This window comes from Cygnus olor, chromosome 1 (genome assembly GCF_009769625.2).
Source record: "Cygnus olor isolate bCygOlo1 chromosome 1, bCygOlo1.pri.v2, whole genome shotgun sequence".
Taxonomy (NCBI): Eukaryota; Metazoa; Chordata; class Aves; order Anseriformes; family Anatidae; genus Cygnus; species Cygnus olor.
In genome coordinates this window covers 69,197,361-69,217,960 of record NC_049169.1, presented here as the reverse complement: position 1 = coordinate 69,217,960, position 20,600 = coordinate 69,197,361, and the positions used below count along the sequence as shown (strand labels likewise).

General features: G+C 36.6%; 1 protein-coding gene across 2 annotated transcripts in view; it reads right to left on the bottom strand.

Moving 5' to 3' along the window:
* Window positions 1-17,733: 17,733 nt before the first annotated feature.
* Window positions 17,734-20,600, bottom strand: part of AEBP2 (AE binding protein 2) — a 55,886-nt gene continuing 53,019 nt past the window's right edge. For both annotated transcript variants that reach the window (XM_040564240.1, XM_040564243.1), the window contains one exon: window positions 17,734-20,111. Coding sequence is in view for 1 of the 2 variants with exons in the window: in XM_040564243.1 (XP_040420177.1) it covers window positions 20,081-20,111 (31 nt within the window). In the remaining variant the exon portion in view is untranslated. The remainder of the gene's footprint in view (window positions 20,112-20,600) is intronic.

Below are 20,600 nucleotides of genomic sequence, written 5' to 3'. Positions count from 1 at the left end.
CTTGAATTGCTCCCTGGGTGACTATTGTAGCCACAAATGGAGACTTTGTTCATTGTAGCATTATTATTTATTTATTTATTACAAATATTTGCATTTTCTCTAGAAGCTATAGTAGCACAAACAGGAATATAAGACCCTTTTCTTCCAGTAGAGAACTAGGGTACAAACTGCTGATTAGCCTGGGAGGTGGTACATAGGAGAATGTAGTGGTTTGGTTGATGCTTCTCTTCCAAATTTGCATGAGTCTCGGTGAAATTTGATTGCTACCAGATGTTTTCTTCGAGCATTACAGCACAATTTTTGGATGCAGGTTAGAAACTAAACAGATTGACTGCTTTCATGGAATGCTTCCTTTTCTGAGACAGGAGGGATGTCTCCCTCCTATAGCAACTTTTGCACAATAAATAGAGTGTAAATTGTGTGGGTTTATATCCACCCTACCAGGCACTAGTACATACAGTATCTCGTTCTCTGTTACCCTTTGTTTTTTGGAGCAATGGAAGTTTAGAATTATTATTTTTTTTGAGAATGAAACAAGAAGTAGCAGATGAGAGACTCCAGCTTCCATCTTGCTGTGGAGAATACTAGTAGCCAACTTCACTAAAAGTCACAGATCCTGAACAGAAGCAGAGAGACATGCTCTCGAGAAGATGCCACTATTCAGAAGACTACAATACAGATATAGTTGGGGCTTATGCATACCTACCAGAAGATCCACATTGACTTGCACTTGAAAAAATGTTTTTCTTGAAAAGCCTCGTTTGTACATCTGAAGAATGGAATTTCTGGCACGTCCTGTTAGAATGAAACAGAGGTACCATTGTCATAGAGCTGCTTTACAGAAAAAAAAAAAAATCCTAGACTGAAAGAAAAACAACTGGAGTCACAGTTGGATCACAAGCAACTGAAGCTCTTGGGCTTGCATCCATTAGCTGGAGGTGAATTGAAATAAACTCCCCATTCCACAGACTTTTGGCAATCTCCTGGGAACTATACTCACCTCCAAAGCTATAAATAAATAAATAAAATCAGCAAGTCCAGACCTCCCGCACCATCCTATTTGACATAATAGTCCACACTTGGGTGGTCCAATTCGTAAACCTGCCTCTTTTATGACAGTGGAAAACACTAAATCATGCTTGTGAAAACTAAATATCGTTCCCAAAAAGATACGAAAAAGAAATAGAATATAAGCAAGAGTAAAAGCAAGTTAAGTGTTCAAGAATGAGGAAGCAGAATGAAAATAGTCATTTAAAATAAAACTTGCCACCCCTCTCCACTCTCCCTCCTTCCCCCCCAACATCCAAGCCTACAATAATACCAGCAGGGAATGTCTCCTGCCCCCAACTGTGGAACCACAATGACTCCAGGTTTGCCAAGTGTTGAACACCTGGCATTCTCCATATAAGAAAGTTAAAATTTCATGAGACCTCTTCTTCCTCCTGCTGACACACACTTTCCATAAAAAAAAAAAAAAAAAAAAAAAAGGCTGTTGAGGGGAAGTGCAAAAGCTTTATGTAGTGATTCCATTCTTTAACTTTATCCTCAGGCTGCAGATGGTGCTTTTGCATTTCCCTATCACTGTTATTTTAACAAGGGCTTGTAATTCTCCCTACAATATAACATACAACTGCAATGTGACAGTGTAAAGTGTATCAAGTTGCATACAGAAACATTTGCACCTAAAAAGCTTGCCTGTGGTTGCATGCAGTTCTTGCTGGAAATTATAATACACACCATTCCCAAAGCCTAGAACAAAACCAAGGAGTCCTAAATAGCCAGTTCTCCACTACTGTCTCACCTATATATATATATATATTTTTTTTTTTTCTGCATGGATTCCCAATTAATAATACATCATTTTAGGAACAAGACTAGTAACAATCTTCTTTTAGTTTTCATTAAAAATCTTAACTGAAGCGCATCTAATATTGTACAGCTATATGCTCATTTCCCACTGCCAGAGTATATAGATAAAAATAGCCTGTAACATTGTAAAAAAAAATGGAACCTCAGGCATTCCACACATGGGATTAAGTTTAAATCTGTTTTTCCTGTTTTATCTGAGTAATGTTCAGAGCTTGACATTGCAAATTAAGTGGGATTTACAATAACAGCCCTCAGGGTTACAAACAACCTCTTTTATATGAACTCATGTGAGACTACATACCATGAGACTGCTAACTACATTTTTCACCTGTAATACCAGACTGAAGGGAACCTTGACCACTGAAGATTGTTTTCACCTGCTTAACCTTATTATCTACCACAGAGATAATCCTAATGGATCTCACTTCCACCCTCCCCTTCAAAATGTGTACTACTTTGCTTTCCCTACTTGCATAACCTCCAAAGATCGTTGTGTTCAAGAGATGCTTGCCAGTGCAAAGATCTTGTACCAGATCACGTTTCAGGTGTGTATGAGAAAACTTGTCCAGCTGCTGTCCAAGTATCCAAAAAAACAGGTTACAAGCATATCAGCTGAAATTAATGAAGTTAGATCGTTCAACAGCTTGCATAAATAGTCAATGAAGCTGCCCAGGATTTGGTTGTTGGGGTTTCTGATCACATCAATTTTGCTAGAAAGATCAGGACTTTCCCTTCACACTCATTGGGTTGGGGTTCATATGCCCTCAAATCATAAAACCAAATTTTTGGTACTCCACCAGTCAAAATATGCACTTTCTTTTCAAGGCATTACATCATACCTCCTGAATTAAAAATCATTAATCTTGATCCTCCTCATACAGTTTTACACTCTTACACTCTTACACTTAATATAGAGAAACTGGGGAAAACATGGACTCTAACCAGTGTAACACCAAGGATTGGGCTGGGCAGTCTGACATACAAATACATCTTATAGCTCTACTAAAGCAAATAATCAGACATCTGAAGAAAGTAAAAACGAAGTAAATGAGGTTTTCTTGCAAGAAAGTTCACCAAGAATTAGGCACCCCTTGACTACCATTTCTGAGAAAACCACATTACCCTCTTACCTTAATCATACCTAAGGACAGACATCCCAACATCCCCCACAATTCTTAGGATGCTTACATTAAAATCTAGTCTTAAAACAAACAAAAAGCAACAACAAAATCAACAAAACCCAAACCCCTTAAAATATAAATGATGAATACAAAGTCAAACATACATGACTTGCTTTTCCTTTGCAGCACAGCTGACCCTCCTGCAGAGTGCAGTTTGAACTATACATGAAATTTTAAATTTCTCTTTGATTTTCCTAAGTATCTACACTATGACATATGTAGTATAATTATATAAGCCAAAATGATGAAGAGATGCTGATAAGTAGAGTACATATGTTCTGTACACAGAATACACAGATATTTAGTAATTTTTGTAGCATATATACAGAATATATAGAATACCCTGTTGTCTATTCTATTAACAACCTTTTATTAGAAAATAAATCTTGAGACCCACAGCTTTACATGTTAGCAGGTTTAAGGATTTCTGCTTCAGAAGGCTCTCTGTTTCAGAAATCCCAGTAGTATTGTAAAGCACACAACTGTCAATTTAAATAATGGATAATATTTACTGTGGAAATGACAGAGCCCATCTACCTGAAAACACTATCCTCATTTCAGTTCATTACTTAACGACAAAGTGAAATCTTTATCCCATATTTTATCTGTTTTATAAAGTATCTTGTATATAAGAGTACCCATTGTGCCTACAGTAGAATGATCGGCTTGTTTGTTATTTTTTTTTCACCATAAAGTCAGCTGCACAAAATGTGAATGTATGAGTTGTACGCAGGCATGATTGCAACTGCATGTTCACAAACCACTTACACTTCCTGCAGCAATTTCTTTTCTTCAGACTAGACAAGGGAAAAAAGCACTTGAAAGGAGACAATAACTTTTGCTGAATCCTCAGTTTTTTAAACGTGCACTCAACAAGAAACCAGATTTGAAGGACAGGGCATACAGAAGTAAACAGCAGGGCAAATCAAGTTGTTTGATGGTATCCTGTAAAGAACTGCTATTAAGGCTTGACACTAAGTGTTGTATCACCTTTTAAGAACCTAGACACAAAGAAAATTTGTGTTATGCTTGTGTAGATGCTTTCAGCGCAAACAAGGAGCCAAATATCCTTCAGAGGGAGAGAGATATCTTTCATGAAACTAACAGTATGGGTAAGTGTAGATTCCTTACTATCTGTTTTACAACCTGTGTTCGAACCCTATTTTACCTCATGGTTTGGTCTTGTACTACAGGCAGATGCATTTCCCAATGCCTTGTAATTTATCACTACATTAGAACCAACCACAGTCTGCTGATCATTACTAACTGTACAGTTAGTACCTACCCTTACTTATGCATTATAGCCTACTGTCTTTCATTCACACAAACACGTTTCAGAATAAGACTAGTTAATCTATCACTGCCTCAGGGCTGGAAAACAAAGCCTGCACTGAAGAAAACTTACGATTTTTTCCTTTCATGTAATCATCTCAAAGGCAGCTGCTTGATAGAATAGTACTAACACAGTGAATACTTTGTTAATTTAGAAATACTAGTACAGCTAACTCAAGCATCAGTCCTAGACACTCTGTACTCTCTGCTCCTAAAAGAGGATTATCCAATAACTTGTGTTTACTAAAGACTCAGTTAATGCATCACCCCCTCCATTTCTCATGGAACCTTGCTAATAATAGTGAACAGGTCCAGAAGACTGGAGTCATTTGGGGGTCATTTATCTAACAGTATTAAAACAGATCAGGAATGTAGCAAAAAGGCTGATCACGCAAGAACCCAGAAGTTCATACAAAGGTAACTGACAAGTAGGGGAAATGAGAAGTGGGTTGAGGCATTAATGGGCAAATAGGGGTTGCCATTTTAGTATGGTTTCTGAGCACTTTTCCCACTCAGTGATGAGAGATTTCTTTATAAAAGCTAAAATCCACATACAGTTTCATGCTCCAGCCCCTTTCTGTTTCTCCCCCAACCCTAACAGAACTTTTTTTCTTTTTTTTTGAAAGATTTAAGGCATAGGGACTCTCAGACATCAAATATTGTATGGTTTAATACATTTTAATTATAAGCTGCCTTTACCCTGAGAAAACAAGAACTTGTCTGCCCAGAAGTTTTACCAGTACATCACACCAATACGAGTTATACTCACCTCCCATTGTAAGCACAAAGGCATATTTATCCCAGTGACTATTCAATCTGGACTGATGTCCTTCCTAGCATGCATCTAACTGAAGAAAACCGCCTGGTGTCAGCAAAGTGACTACGAGGAATTTACGTTTTACACCAGTGTAAGCTTTTAGGCAAATTCACTCTTCCAGATCCAGATGTGCTAGGAGAAGAGTTCCATCTTTAGACTACCATTCCAGTAATTTATCACAAAGCATTCAGATCATTACACTTTACTTTTCTTCATTTAGTAGTAGGTTAACTTGAACATTTAAGATAGCTGATCTCATGTAACAAAAGATACATTTTAAATAAAATGTATCTGCTTATTCCTCTGTCTCTAGTTTCTCTAGACACTATTTAATAAAACTGGTTTGAAGCAGTAAACAAACTGCCCTCTTTTTGCGATGCTTAGGATAAACTGGTTTTCCTTCATCAAAATATTTTAGAAAGTTAGGAAAAAAACTGTGTATGCTAATCAATGTTATCAGATGTAGGGCACCTGAACAGTATCAAAGTGTTGAATTCCAATTTATTTCCAAGACAAATTTCTCAATTCAGTTGTGCATCATTAAAGAAATTTCTCACAGAAATATCCAATATATCACATCTCGGTTGTATTTCAACACTGGTTAAGTGTGGCTCCTTTTTGGTAACACAGTTAAAAAGAAGCAGTGATCTTTTCTGATTTTCTTTTATAGTATATGGACTTGTGCCAGAATGGAACAACAGCAAATAACTTTGGATGCTTGAAAACACGTTTTTATATCCACTGTTAAGCAGCAGAATTGATGTTTTAAGCAGTAAGGGATAGAAAGAAGGTTATAAGAGGGCATATTCATTTATTCTTCCCTTTGTTTTTACTTTGTGATGTTGATTTCAGGACCAATCTTCAGTCTTCTGCTCAGTCATCATTTGGACAGAAATACAATCAAATTTGGCTATGGTGGTACCTTGGAACCTCAAATGAGAGCTTGAGTTCAGAGTCCATCCTGCAGACTTGTGACCTAGAAGATTGCAGAACTTCTGCCTCTATAGCTGTTTAGCTGGTGAGACCATCTCCATATACCATTCACCTCCTGTATCTTAGCCCTGACTACAGCGTGCACGCACGCTAATCATAGAACCCTTTTGCCACATCTGAGTCACCTTTCTTACCAGGATGCAAGCATCCTGTGCTCAGGTGAGATGCTCCTAAAATGGTCAAAAAAGGGAAAGGGTAAGCAACCATTGCCAACAAATTTCCTAAACCAAACAGAAACAGAACCCAGAGTTGGACCAGTTTGAAACCAGCTCCTGACTCCAAATCCTTTGCTGTGAGTGGTGTCTTTCGAAGCTGCAGCTCAGCTGAGCCAAAGAGAAAGGGAGTATAGTGAAATGTGGAGGGCTGCAGCAGTGGTAAATCACACAGAAGGATTTAGAGTAAAGATGCTGTGAGTTACAGCATACTGTGAAGAAGAAAGTGACAGAGAACAATGAAGAGAACATATTAATTTTCGTTATATTTTAAACTCTATTTTCCCCTCAAGATTTGCCCTGAAAACACTCTGCATATGGATGATGCTTTAGTACTGGAATTCTAATGAAAGTCATCTTGGAAGGTAAGAATGAACATTTTTTGCCTGCAAACCATTTGTTCCTTCCTTGTGGGTGCCACTTTTCCATGAAAATCAGCAGAGTTTCTTTTGTGGTAAGGTAGTAACAAAGGAAAAAAAAAAAAAAAAAGAAAAAAGAGCCCCCAGATTGAAGACAACTGATCTTCAAAGGGCGAAGGAGGAAGAAAGTGCACACAAGAATGCAACGACACATTGACTTTTGGATTTTTATATTTAAAATGAATGATCACTCAAAACACACATCTTTAAGACTGAGAACTAGAATTTTGTCCCTTAACATATAAGAAACTATGATGAAGTGCAGATGGCAGCTTGTGTATTGAGTTGGCTGTTTCATAAACTCTAATTGTGGTGGATACAAAATGGAATTCACCTCATCCATCTGGAATAAACGTGGGATTATCACTTGACGATTTTGTGCTATATAGGATTGCAAAATATCTTGCCCATCTCTACTCTTTGGCATGTTGGGGTTTTAACAATGAGATATAAAAAAGAATGCAGAGCCCAGATTATCTTTTATTTATAGAAGTGATAAATTAACCACTGGAAAGATAAAACCTGCCCAAGCAATCATTTCTCCTAACTGACCTCATGCTTAGGCACTCCTTGGAATGAAATCAGCTTTGGAAAAAGTCATCCATAATTGAAAACAAATGGGGACAATGCACAAAAAAGGTACATCAATAACTGACTTGATGCTTCAGACAGAGGTTACCTAAAAGCTCCATGAAAGCTTGGATTTCTGCTAAATAAGCAGCCAATATCTAGTGACACATTGCAAAGCTATATTCACCACCACTTGCCAAATTACTGTCCATGTGTACATCACAGATTGACCGAACAGATTTGTTTTTTAAAAGAAAAAAATAAAACAGTAACTGCTGTGCTCCTTTTAGCTGTGGAAAAAACAGTAAAATCTACAAGGTCTGCAGTGCATCGTACAAAACATACAGTCAAACACCATGAAAACACACACAGTTTTGACCCAAACCACCACTTTTATGAAATAACATCAGGTTTTGTGATGCACATGCAAGTGGTCAACAACTGCTTGTGTACTTAGACCTACGAGCTAATTCAGGCATATGCAATAAATAGTTACCTGAGTTATAAAAACATAGGTTTTTAAATCTGAAGATTATTTGGTGATGCCACTATGCCACTTGGGGACATGGAAAGAAACCAAACAGAGAGTAAACGTATCTTATGCTTTTACATTTTGTAAAATGCAAAACATTTACACACAACAATATGTAAGAATAAGAAAAAAGGCTTTACCTCTTAAATTCCAACCAAAAATTATCTGATTTTTCCATACCTCCTGATAAGCACCTTGTTAATATGTGAAAACTGAAAAACACCTGGATCATAAGAAAACATCTTCCTTTGCACAAACAGAAACAACCAAGAAAAAAAAGAAATAGCTTTAAACCAGAGGATGAAAATCCCCAAAAGCATCCAAATCCTATTTTCAACTGTGACTCTTCCACCACTATCCCATTATAATTTCTAGTCTTCTTCACAGTTAATCATCCATTGCCTTTCAAATAACGGCAGAACAAGTACATAAAGCCTATACTTCTGCTCTGGCAGCATTTTGCATCCATTTTGGATGACTACCAAATTGAAAAGCAATGTTGATTTGGCTCAACAAATTATTGCATAGCTGTTTGCCAAAAAGAACGTGAACTGAGGTTTACTCACCATCAAATACAGAACTGGATATGCAGAAACACAGAAAAGAGGCTGGGTAAGAAACTTGCGTCTTACCACCTTCTCCTTGCAAACCCTTGCCATAGCAAGAGTGAGATTTAAGTCTAGGTCCTCAGGTCACCAGCTTGTCAGATTCATTGGATGATAAGCTACTCACATATTTTTAGCCTTCATAGTTGTGAGCAGAAATTGGAAAGCATGACCCAAGAGTGCAAAAGGTACTGATCTCCACCTGAAATTGCAAAGAGCCTGAGACCATAACCACAAGTACAACACATCAGAAACTTGAAAACAATACTATCACAATCCCTGGAAAGCTGCAGAGAGGGTCATAGGCTGGCCAATTGTCCAGACAACTGCTAAAGGAAGTAAAAAGGGCTGTAATCAAAAAATGACTTGGTATAAGGTAAGACTCAGGTTCTACAGTTCCTCACTGGCACTAATTCCTGGTGTAGGCAGGGAGCATGGCCCAGCCACTGCTATGTTATTCTTCTATGTCTGACTATAGAAGATAATTTCTGAGATGCCAGTTTAAAATTTCAGGCTTTAATCAGGAGCAATAAAGACATTGCAATACTTACTGCATTATCTTGCAAAGTAATTACCTTTCTTACTATACTGCATCACCTTTCATCTACTAGAGGATAAAGGTTATATAAGTGGTTGCAAACCAGTAGATGCACAGCAAAGTTTTGGTGCATCAAATGTCATTAGAGACCTCATGCCATTGAGGAAATACATTAGAAAGCAAACCAGCTGTAATCCTGCTTCTTGGAAAAAGCATTTTATTCAGAGAAGTTCTATAACCACCAGCTTAGCAGAAGGTTTGATACATCTTGCTGTTATTAATTCAATGCTTCTAACTAGTAAAAACTTCTACTGCAGCTATGAGTTCAGAAAGTTTGTTTTAATCCTGTCTTGTACGGGGTTACCCATTTTACAAACAAAAATCCCACCCTGCCAAAAGGACAATCCAGATATAAAAGAAACTATGATTCTGATTTTAGCAGCCCCATTATCCATTCTCCTAAGGTGAATACTTGTATGAAAAGTCTTGCAATTGGTAGGATTTTTTTCCTTTTTTTTTTTTTTTCCCTTCAAACCCATGCTGAAGGTGCCAGATTTTCACTTAAGCAGGAGAAAGCCTGACCTGACCAACTTCAGCAATAGATACAGAACTCTATAAACATACTTCTGTCATGCACCTTCAATAAAATAATCAGGAGGTCAAAAGTACAGTCTTAGGTATCACTGGGGGAGAAAAAAAAAAGAAAAAAAAAAGAAAGGTAAATAGCAAAAAGAACTGACCAAGCACCATGATTAGCCAGCCTCGTTTTAGAAAATTTGAGGATGCTCAATTCTTTGAGTACTTGGATAATAAAATAAAGTATGTCTTTAATGTATTTTCACTTATTTAGTCAATTCTATTCTCCTCTGCAGCCTCTAAGCCTCTACTCTCCTTTGCAATATTGAGACATAGACCGTACAGTATTACAGGAGATCTGTTACAGCAATACATAATTCCATCCTATATCAACAAAGGCAACAAATTACACATAAAGAGACCAGTTTAGAAAAAGCAAGTAAACACCTGAAATCATATCACTACCGAGGACGGTGGATTGCTGCCACCTTTTGGTTATAGATTGCTATGAAATTAAACTTCTACCTAAAACAACATACAATGTTGCATACTGCGCATACAACATACAATCATATACTGCGATTGGGGTCTTAGGATCTGGGGAAACAGTGGAGTTGGGACAAACACCATTTATACTTTCCATAAAATGCAGTGTGTGGTCGAATGCCTTGAAATACATTTACCTTCCAGCTTAAAATATCTATTTTCTACCACTTAAGTCAGCTCCCGTTGAGATGCATACTATGGTTACTAAATTATGAAAAATATTCTAAGATTAAAATTACTAAGTATATTAGTTTGTGGGGACGGACATGACTCCATGGAGACAAATACATCAGAAACCACATTGTGCAGTTTGTAAAACTTGTAGTAGATTACCCAGATGAGGCATTAGTCAATATAAAGCTTTTGTTTTGTACTTTCCTCCATAATAATTCATTTTTGAAGAACAATGAAAAAGAACTATTTAATTTAAGAGGCCACCTTCCATCCCAAAACCATCTCTTTGATGTTTTTACAGAATACATTCAGCTTTCATGCTCATGTGTTTATTTTGAAAGCTATTACCAACCAGTCAATGAGAAGTAAAACATTTTTAAAAAATTGCTGTCACCAGAAATTTGACCCATTGGAGTACTCTGGTGTACACCATAGATTTGACCCCATGGTGTACTGTAATGTAGGTGGCACTCTACCTTACCACCTGAGAACGTATGCAACATGTGAGGAAGTAAATACAGATGACTGTAACATAGAAAGTGTCCACCCTTCAAATCAACCACTTTCTCTAAACAACCATGGAGGGAACAGCTACAATGAAACTAACAGATGGGCACATGACTATTAAAAATCTTCCTACCTATTACCTTCCTTAAAAAACAGACAAACAAACAAAAACTACACAATCCAATCAAATGTTATTTGTATCACACAGCACATGTATCTTGGTCAGTGAGGACATGACATTCATACATAATGAATAGGAAGTAATATCACATGATGGCTCTGAGTACAGAGGGAGTAAGGTTTTTAATAAGTAATTACACATGAACTTGCTCACTGTCAGCAGAATGTCTCCTGACATCCTTTTATGTTTCCCCACCTTCCCACTTGTTTAAAAAAATCCAGCTGCAGGCAACTGCTAATTAGTTTGGCTTTCCGATACAGTTGCTGTATGCACACATCTGCTGTGCAATAAACACTGTTTTAAGTGTAATTGACGTATTTTCCATGCTCTAGGAGAGATTATTTATGACATGAAGAAAGAAAAAGCAAGCAGGGTCCAAGCTCCTGCTTCATAGTCACTTGAAAGTAAAAGCTGCAAACTGTCGTTTAAAGTTAAAACCATTTAACATGCCTTTATTGCTGAAAGGCAGCCTTTAATCCCACATTCCAATGCTTTGCTCCAAAACAACATATTTACTAATCTTTTGGCCTTGACATTATGTAAATCCAAATATATATTTCACTCCCTATACACGTTTAAGCAGCTCACGTTGAACATTTTGGCTTAAATGAATCATAAGCAACATCCTGTCCCATTCCCCGATTTCACAATCTGTTTCAGACAATGGATTTGAACTGAGGTAGACAAGGCAAGTATCCGTAATGAAGTCCTCCTGAAGTCAGTGAGCCTCTGGGCAGAGACAATATGCTTGTACAAATATCACTGAACTATGTGAACTTAGATATAACGCAGATAAAACAAGTCAAAAAAACATGAAGTGAGTAATGATATTCTGACAGATAGGGTCTCTAAGCTTGGTCAGTGGCATTAGGTTGGACAGGGATTTGGTCAATCATATCTAGTGGAAGGTGTTCCTGCTCACAGCAGCAGAGCTGGAACTAGGTGATCTTTAAATTCCTAACTCAAACCATTCTATGAATCTGTTACAGAATTAGCTTTTGACTTCGTAATTATGCATTACTAGTATTCAAGTGTTTCATAAGTCTATTTGGGACTTTGTTGTAAGTCAAAAGTTGTCAGGAAGTGATTACATTTACATAGTCTGTGGTTAGACTAGCAAAGCATCTGGCTTTAGGTAGCATCATTTTCATTAACTCATTAAAGCTGACGCAACCCACTCCCCCAAAAATGCAGCAATAAAAATACACCATGGTGTTATCCAACAGTGATCTGAAAGCTGATGATCTGAAATGGCTATAATTGGAGACAACTGTTGGGAAAGGGTACAATATCTTTCAAGTCTTTTGCTGGATATTCTTGAAATCAGCTGTTCCCACAAACGTGTTGTGACATTTTTAGAGTGACATTTTCATTCAAGTTCACCTGTATCCCTAATAGAGTAACACGGCAACAATCAGAGCAGGTTAATCTTCACAAATAACTGCAAGAGTGGGTGGTCCCGTGTCGTGTCATGTCATGTCGTCCCCCCCCCCCCCCCCCCCCTTTGGCAAATGTAACAAATTCAGCTGTAACATACTTGAAGCAAAATTAGTTTAGGAGGAAAATTTCTTGAAAACATCATATATGAAGTTGGCTGGTATATTACAGCATTTTTCTTCGTGAACTAACCTACACTGAAAGATAGCAGACTGGCATACCTGATGTGGAATGGACAAGTCTTGTCAATTTGTTAAGCATTAATCTGGGAAGTTCACCCTCTGAAAATCAGCTCTTTTCCTATGGCTATCACCATAATGCCAAATTCCAATCACCAAACAACAAGACAACTACTCACTCTTTGGTGTTGCCATCTGTGGGAGCATTACATTCCAGACCTGAGGAGAGGATAAGGACCTCCCACTCATCTGCAAACTCACCTTTTTTATTTATTTATTTTTTGCTTTATTTTAAATAATTTCTGAGTGTGGTCTTTTCACTAACTTGCAGTTGGACTTGCCCAGTCAATTCCAAAACGTACATTCCCTTTTCTGTTCTTACCTTTTGGGTTCCCCTCAAGTAACCAGCTGTTAACTTACACTGTACTGTCATGTACAATGTTATGAGGCAAGGATTTGTAGACCTCCAATGTACAATAACCTATCATTTTTTACAATGAAAACAGTTTTCACAAAAACTTCCAGAATTCCTGTACTTGGAAATCTAGTTCATAATTATTTCTAGCCTAGAATTGAACCCGGTATTCCTAACACTCAGCCTACACATACCTATCTCACAAGCAGTGTCTCCTCCATCCCCTCTTGTTCCAAGTCTGCATGAAAGATGACATCCACTACTGGTCTGAGTTACTGCTAGCTCTGATAGGACAGCTCAATACAATAAGCCTTGTGGATATCAACAGATACCTCCCAGTTCATTATCATCCCTGAAAATGATGGTAAAATGTTATTATTACTAGAATTAGTATATACTTCAAAGCCATTTAGGAAATTACAGATAAAAGTACTTACAAGACCAGTTTTGAAAAGTTAGGGCATGCAACTATTACGGATACACACAGAACTTTACCTTGATCCACCTCTATACTTGTAGTACTGTGTACTACAATACATTGCAAATGGACTACCACAGAAAGTACCTCAGGCCATGTAATTCATTCAAAAGATGGGACAGAAAACATAAGCAAGTTAGTTAAAATTTAAGGATTATAAAACATTCATAGAGCCAGATAACAGTATCCCAACTATACTTTTCATTAAAATGAAAAAAAAAAAAATACAAACCACTGATTACATATGATCTTGATAAAATTACGTCAAAACCCAAACATACATACTTTGTAGATTAGTGTAGCATAAAAACTAAGGCACCTAGACAAATAGTCTGTGGAGAATTTTTCACTGTTAGGACAGCTGCAGTATTTGTATTTGAACAAAAGCAAGTTCTTCATATCGTCAATTCTGATCAAAAAGCCAAAGAATACTGGTAGTAACAGTGGTCTACAATTATCTCCACCTAGAAAGAGGAAATTCTGAGCTGCTATGTCCTCGATCCAATGTTCTACTCTAAACAGAAACCATTAATCTCTTTTTCCCCACACACCCTCCCACCCTCACCACCAGAAGATATCCTGAGATTTGACTGCATATCTAGATCTGTCACCTCTATTTTTTTCCAACTATATTCATGGAAATTAACAGAACGGATGTTTGAAAAAGAATCCTAATCTTTCAGAGTAAAAGGTTTCACTGTTGGTTAAATTTTATTTTATTATATATTAGAAAAAATATTATACTGGCGATTACAACAGTGAAACCCTTTGGCACTGTAATGATTCTTCTCATTAATATACTTTGGGAGTCAACTCCTGTATTTATACCTGTGAACTCTGATTCATCTCATTATAAGCATTAGACGTCTGCAGCTGTATTAATATGACTTTAGTCTCAATACAGTTTATGTATTTGCAAGCAGTTTTTAGAAAAAAGGGTCCCAACTGAAAAGGCACGAAGATATTCCGAAGGACTTTAAAACATTTTTCCATCATATTGCTCAAGCAAAACAGAATAGTGCAGATGTGTGGGTTTAATTTTTTCCAATAAGGAAATTGTCTAATTCAAAAAATTTTAGTAAAAGTTGAAGTAACATAGTCTACTGAAGAGTATTAGCTTGGAATAAGTACATACCAGGATAACTAATGGAACCAAAGGGCATCTCTACTTGACCAAGAAAATCCATGTGATGTAAAGACCATCTTCTGCTGCTGAAATGTTTTGTTTACAATAGATTGTTTTAGGGGTCAAACTGCATATTTTACTTTCACAACCATGTGCATATAGGGGCCATTCACAGAACATCCACTTTAACGGTTTACAGAAAATGACTGAAAGAAACCATAGATACAGATCACTACTTTTTTAAAAGCAAATGTTCTCAATGAGACTTTTTTTTTCCTGTTACATTTGTCACACATTAATGTGAAAAGAGAAATACTTGTGATTAGGTTCATAAACCAGTGAAAAATGTCAAGGCAAGAAGTGAGGATAAATCAATTTCAGACTGAAGCATGAAATAAGACTGGTTTTCTACAATAAACAATTCACATTATGCACGTAAAAGCTGTAAGGTACAGAATCAACCACTTACATTCCTTTTATTGAAAACAATGCAGATTTAAACATAATTAACCTGTTTGTCCACAAATTAGTCCAGATGTAATTAGTAATTTAAATTGGAAACTACTTACATCATCACTTTATGGTTTATACTTAAGTCAAGAAAAATGCACCAAGTGTTGCACATACTGCAATTGAGCCAAAACATGAAAAATCACAGTAACTTCAGAGAAACCACTTAGATGCAGCCGATGCGTTTCTGCCCCAGTTTTAAAAGTGATTTAGTAGATAGAATGAGACCTATTATCAATCTAACAGCTGTATGCTATGCCCAAATGCTAGGAAGTATTCACAGAATTACAGAATGATTTAAAGACCACCTGGTTCCAACCCCCTGCCATGGGCAGGGACACCTCCCACCAGACCAGACTGCCCAAAGCCCCATCCAGCCTGGCTTCGAACACTTCCAGGGATGGGGCATCCACAGCTTCTCTGGGCAATTTGTTCGAGTAGCTCACCACTCTCACAGAAAAAAAAAAAATCTTCCTTATATCTAATCTAAATCTACCCTCTTTCAGTTTAAAGCCATTACTCCTTGTCCTATCACTACACTCCCTGACAGAGTTCCTCTGCTGCTTTCGTGCAGGGCCCCTTTAGGTACTGGAAGGCTATGAGGTCTCTCCAGCCTTCTCTTAATAACCCCAACTCCCTCAGCCTGTCTTCATAGGAGAGGTGCTCCAGCCCTTTGATCATTCTCATGGTCTTTCTCTGGACTCACTCTAACAGGTCCACATCCTTCTTGTGCTGGGAGGCCCAGACCTAAGGCACTGTTCTAGGTGGAGTACAGCAAGAGCAGAGTAGAGAGGGAGAATCACCTCCCTTGACCTGCTGGCCACACTTTTGATGCCGCCTAGGATATGGCTGGCTTTCTGGGCTGCAGGCGTACAATGTTGGCTCATGTTGGGCTTCTCATCAACCAACACCCTCAAGTCCTCCTCCAGGCTGCTCTCAATCTATTGTTTCCAAACAAGAATTTCCATCCACTTAAGTAGTAGAGTAGTTCTTCATTCCCAAAATTCACTCAAAATCCCATTATTCATCTTTAGAAAACTCTGAGAGTCAAGCCAACATATTCCAAAAGGACTGGCAATTTTGGGTATAGCTATTTGAGTGCACTTCAACTCCCTGAAACTGTAATTTTCAGAGAGCTGGGTTTGGCACTTGGTCATTAAAGGTGTCTCAGAAACAGGATGACCTAAGACATCCACAAACTCAGTTGGGATTTCTGAAAATCCTTGCTGGTGTCAACCAACAGTGAATGAGTAAACATTTCATCCCATGTCATTTTTTGCTCCACATCACCAAGCACCAGCATCTACTTTAAAACTGTGCCAGTGTAGTTCAAGAATGTAGCATGCCAAAACAAATGAAGACTAAAGCCTCTGATCCAAGTTACTGTCACAGCTGATGAATTTCCAAATCAAACAACTTTAACTCCAACCATGATCTATGAACATATGAACTGTTTGCTAACATGATCTAAACATAGCTGATGCCTGCCATGTCTGCCTGAGAATGTAGGCTGGAAGAGAAAGCTTATTTCTGTATCAAAGCACAGAATTATTCATGTTGAGAGGTACCTTTGGAAAGCTTCTAATCTAACCTCCTACTCAGCACAACACTAACAACACTGAATCCTGACCAAGTTGCTCAAGGCTTTGCTTGGAACTTGAAAACCTCCAAGAACAGAGACTTCATGATCTTTGGAAGCAACGTGTTCTAATGCTTAACCTTCCTCGTACTGAAAAAAGATCTTCTATTTCAAATTGTGACCATTGACTCATCCTCCTGCTGTGTAGTTCTAGCACCACCTTCTTGGTAACTCCTTAGCTACTGGAACACCACTGTTAGGTTCCCCCAAAGCCTTCTCTTTTCCAGTCTGAACTTGTCCGGTTCCCTTAAGCCTCATGGTACACGCTCCGGCATAGTTTGCCATGACTTAACTTCAACCGTAAAATTAGTAATTTTCTTTAACTCACCTTCTGTAACATGTTAAAGAATACAGAACCTCTGACCAAAACTATATAAATGGGAATATTTATACACTTATTGTATCAGGAAGGCTGGAAACAGACTGCAATGAAGGGTAAAATAACTATAGGTTTGTCTGGATGGCATTTCTCTACAAAGAAAATAAATAATCCAACTGGGAGAAAATGCATTCTCTAGGTAATTGGAAAATGTATTCCCAAAGGAAAGTTGCTCAGAAAGACAGAAGGAAGCCTCTAGATGTTATATCCAGAGATAAAGTATCTAGAACTACTCAAAAGGTGGAGGGAAAAAAAGCAAGTTCATTAATGCTTTTCAAGAAAAAAAGTAAGGAAAAGAGAATTTTTTTTTTCAGAACTAATAAATCTCTACTGGCATACTGTGACAGTTCTATCTGTCTGGTACTCTATCAAAGCTGGAATTCAGAGGCAAAGCAAAAAAGCAGAAAGGTCTGAAGCAAAAGGTCTGAAAGCAAACCTTTAGAGAGAAGTGACTGTCAGTTGAAACAAAACACCATCAACTACATACATAATTTGTAGAATATAAATAATTTTTAAACATGGTTAAAATGGTTTTACTAATTCACTTGGATGACTTCAAGTTAAAATTGCCAGAAATCCACTTTCCTTTTGATTACTATGACAAGGTTAATTAATCCCAGCGTATCTATTTGTTCCTACGTGTTTTGATTTTACACCTTTAAATTTTTTTCCCTCCAAGAGAGAAGTTGTATTATGAAAACATCAGATAAGTATTTAAATATTTAAGTGTGTTTCACCACTTAGGGGCAAAATAAAAGAGACAGTGACATGCTTACATTTACCTTTGAAAACTTCATTGAAATCTTACAATTTTGAAGCTAATGAGGTTTGTTTGCTTTGTTTTATTAGAAAAAATACTCAGGCAAGGTCTACAATCATCTGTCAATTATAAATGACTTACAAGAAACTCATGAAGCAATAAAATTAAAAAAATACAAATACAAACTATATCTGAAACACTTCTATTTGGCAATTTTATAACAAATTCATAAAAGAAACAAAGATTGCGGATTACTTTATAGGTACAGAAAAAGCAGTAGGTGAAGTGCTCAAGCAAAAAAAAAAACACTGCATTTTTTTTCCAAAAATAAAGTCACATCACTACAGATTTTATGAGTAATACCCTTATTAAACAACCATTCCAGAACATCTTATATTAGTGGTGCTTTTAATCTGCACTTTATTTTGCTTGATAAGACTTTTTTTTCATGTATATAAGTAACATTTTTAACCCATTGGTGCTAAGCAAGACTCTCGTGTCAGTACCAATGCGGAACGCATTTGTATTACATTAGGATATGCTCACTTTTGCAACCAAAGGGTTACTTCTAACTTTTATTCTATTTAATAAAAATTTAGTGTAAAAACTGCTGGTTATTAGTTTCACTGTAGTAAATTCCTCCCCAATAAGGAGGACTAACTCTGCAGTTTGACTGCATATATCCATACAAATTTTACATATTAGTTCCTTCCAATAGCAAGGAAAAAACTAACTTCTTGTTCACTATTAGAAAGGAGCGCCATGTATTAATTATGGGTACTATTCATCCCTCTAAGATTTCTGGGAAGGATGTTCAATGTATTTTTGTTCTTACAACAGATATTAACAGTAGTATATAGTCCCTTAGGTATGTAAAAGAAGTTTTTTTTTTTTATTGTTAAGGAAGGTGCTTTTTTAAACAATTCTTCTGGCAGCACTAGTGAATTACAATATCCTTCAATATTATTTCTACCGTAATATATACATTTTAACTTTCATGCCTCTAGAAAAACATCTACAGTACATTTCATAATATAAAAATATATTACAAATCTGCTGAAATATTTACAAGCAATGTCCTATCATCTATATGCAACATTTTTGTCTCCATACAAAGACTAACAGGTTAGACACATCTCTATTTGTCAGTTAAAAAAATCCATGGCTTCTTGCTTATTAAGCAAGAAAATGATTTTATTTTTCTTTTCAAAGCCAACTTTGGTGCATAAAGGATTGATTTTCTAGATATATTTTTTTAAAAATACCATTTTCTTTACATCTAGAAAACATTAGGCCAAATAAAAAAGTATACTTTACAAGTGAATGGGGGTTCTACAGGGACAAAAAAGTAAAATAAAACACCAGTAACACTAACTGCTAAGTAGAGGTTTTTCAAAAACCGTCCATTGATACAGATCACATAAGAGAAGATCTCATTAACATACTATACTACTCCTGAAAAGGGGATCAGACATACTGCAACACTCTTAACATCTTTAAACCGTACTATGTGTATTTGTAGTTGAGTGGAAAAGACAAGCATTCCATCAACATTTTTTTTAAACATTATAATTCAACATATCTTACGGATCTGAGAAAGGACACGAGGTTACAAATGACAAATGATTACTATCCACCATACTGAAAGGGTAACAGGATAATCCCTTGCTAGCTGTTTTATTGTCTGGCATATTATATTTTGTTAATATTGACAAGAAGCCTAATAGCTTGTTAACAGTTCTCCTGGGAATTGTGAGTAAATGGTGATGGTTACTTTTTCTTTTCATCAAATATGAACTACTGTATTCACTAAAGAAAAAAGCAGCTTAAGGAAGCAAGCATGCAAAGCCTTTCAGTTGTTCCACTAAGTTGCCAGAAGAGTGTTTGCTCAGTCTCCCACTGTACCATTCCATGAAAATGTGGATATACAGTAATATATTAATATATTCCACGGAAGCATCAACTTCATTCACAGAATGTTTACACTAAGCATAAATATTTATCTAAAAAAAAGAAAAAAAGGATGGGATTTGACTAATGTGCAACTTTATTTCTAAATCCATTGTCAGTGACTAAGACTGAAGGTGTCCCCACTTGCTTGGTTTTTACCTCTTCAACCTCTTCTGGGGCATTGTTCTGTAAAAGAAGATAAGATAGTTTTTACAAAAAGACCCTGAGCTGTAAATTCAAGTCTGCTAGAGTATATTATGAAATCATGACTATATACAATCTATTTTCATTTATTTTGATTACAACTAAAAGCCATTCTATATGATCCCTAATTAGCATATATTTCAGGTGATGATTTCAAACTTTCTATTAGTGTCAACATTTTATCATGACATTAATAACTGTGACTGAACTCTCCTAGCCACTTTTTCCTCTATGAAAAATTTTGGTCTTCAGTTTTATTTCTTTGATCTCCCCCAGTCGGTTCCAAAGCTCTTTTTAATCACATACTGATCTATACTGATAAAAAAATCTAGTAAAAGATTATGTGTAGGGACGTTAATTTTATTCAGAAGAGGGAGAAAGGGTTGTTCTTTTTTCCCAATGGACTTCATCCCAAAGGTCATTTTTATTTTTAAAGGTTATTTTTTTCTTTTCAAATCAAACCAATATATC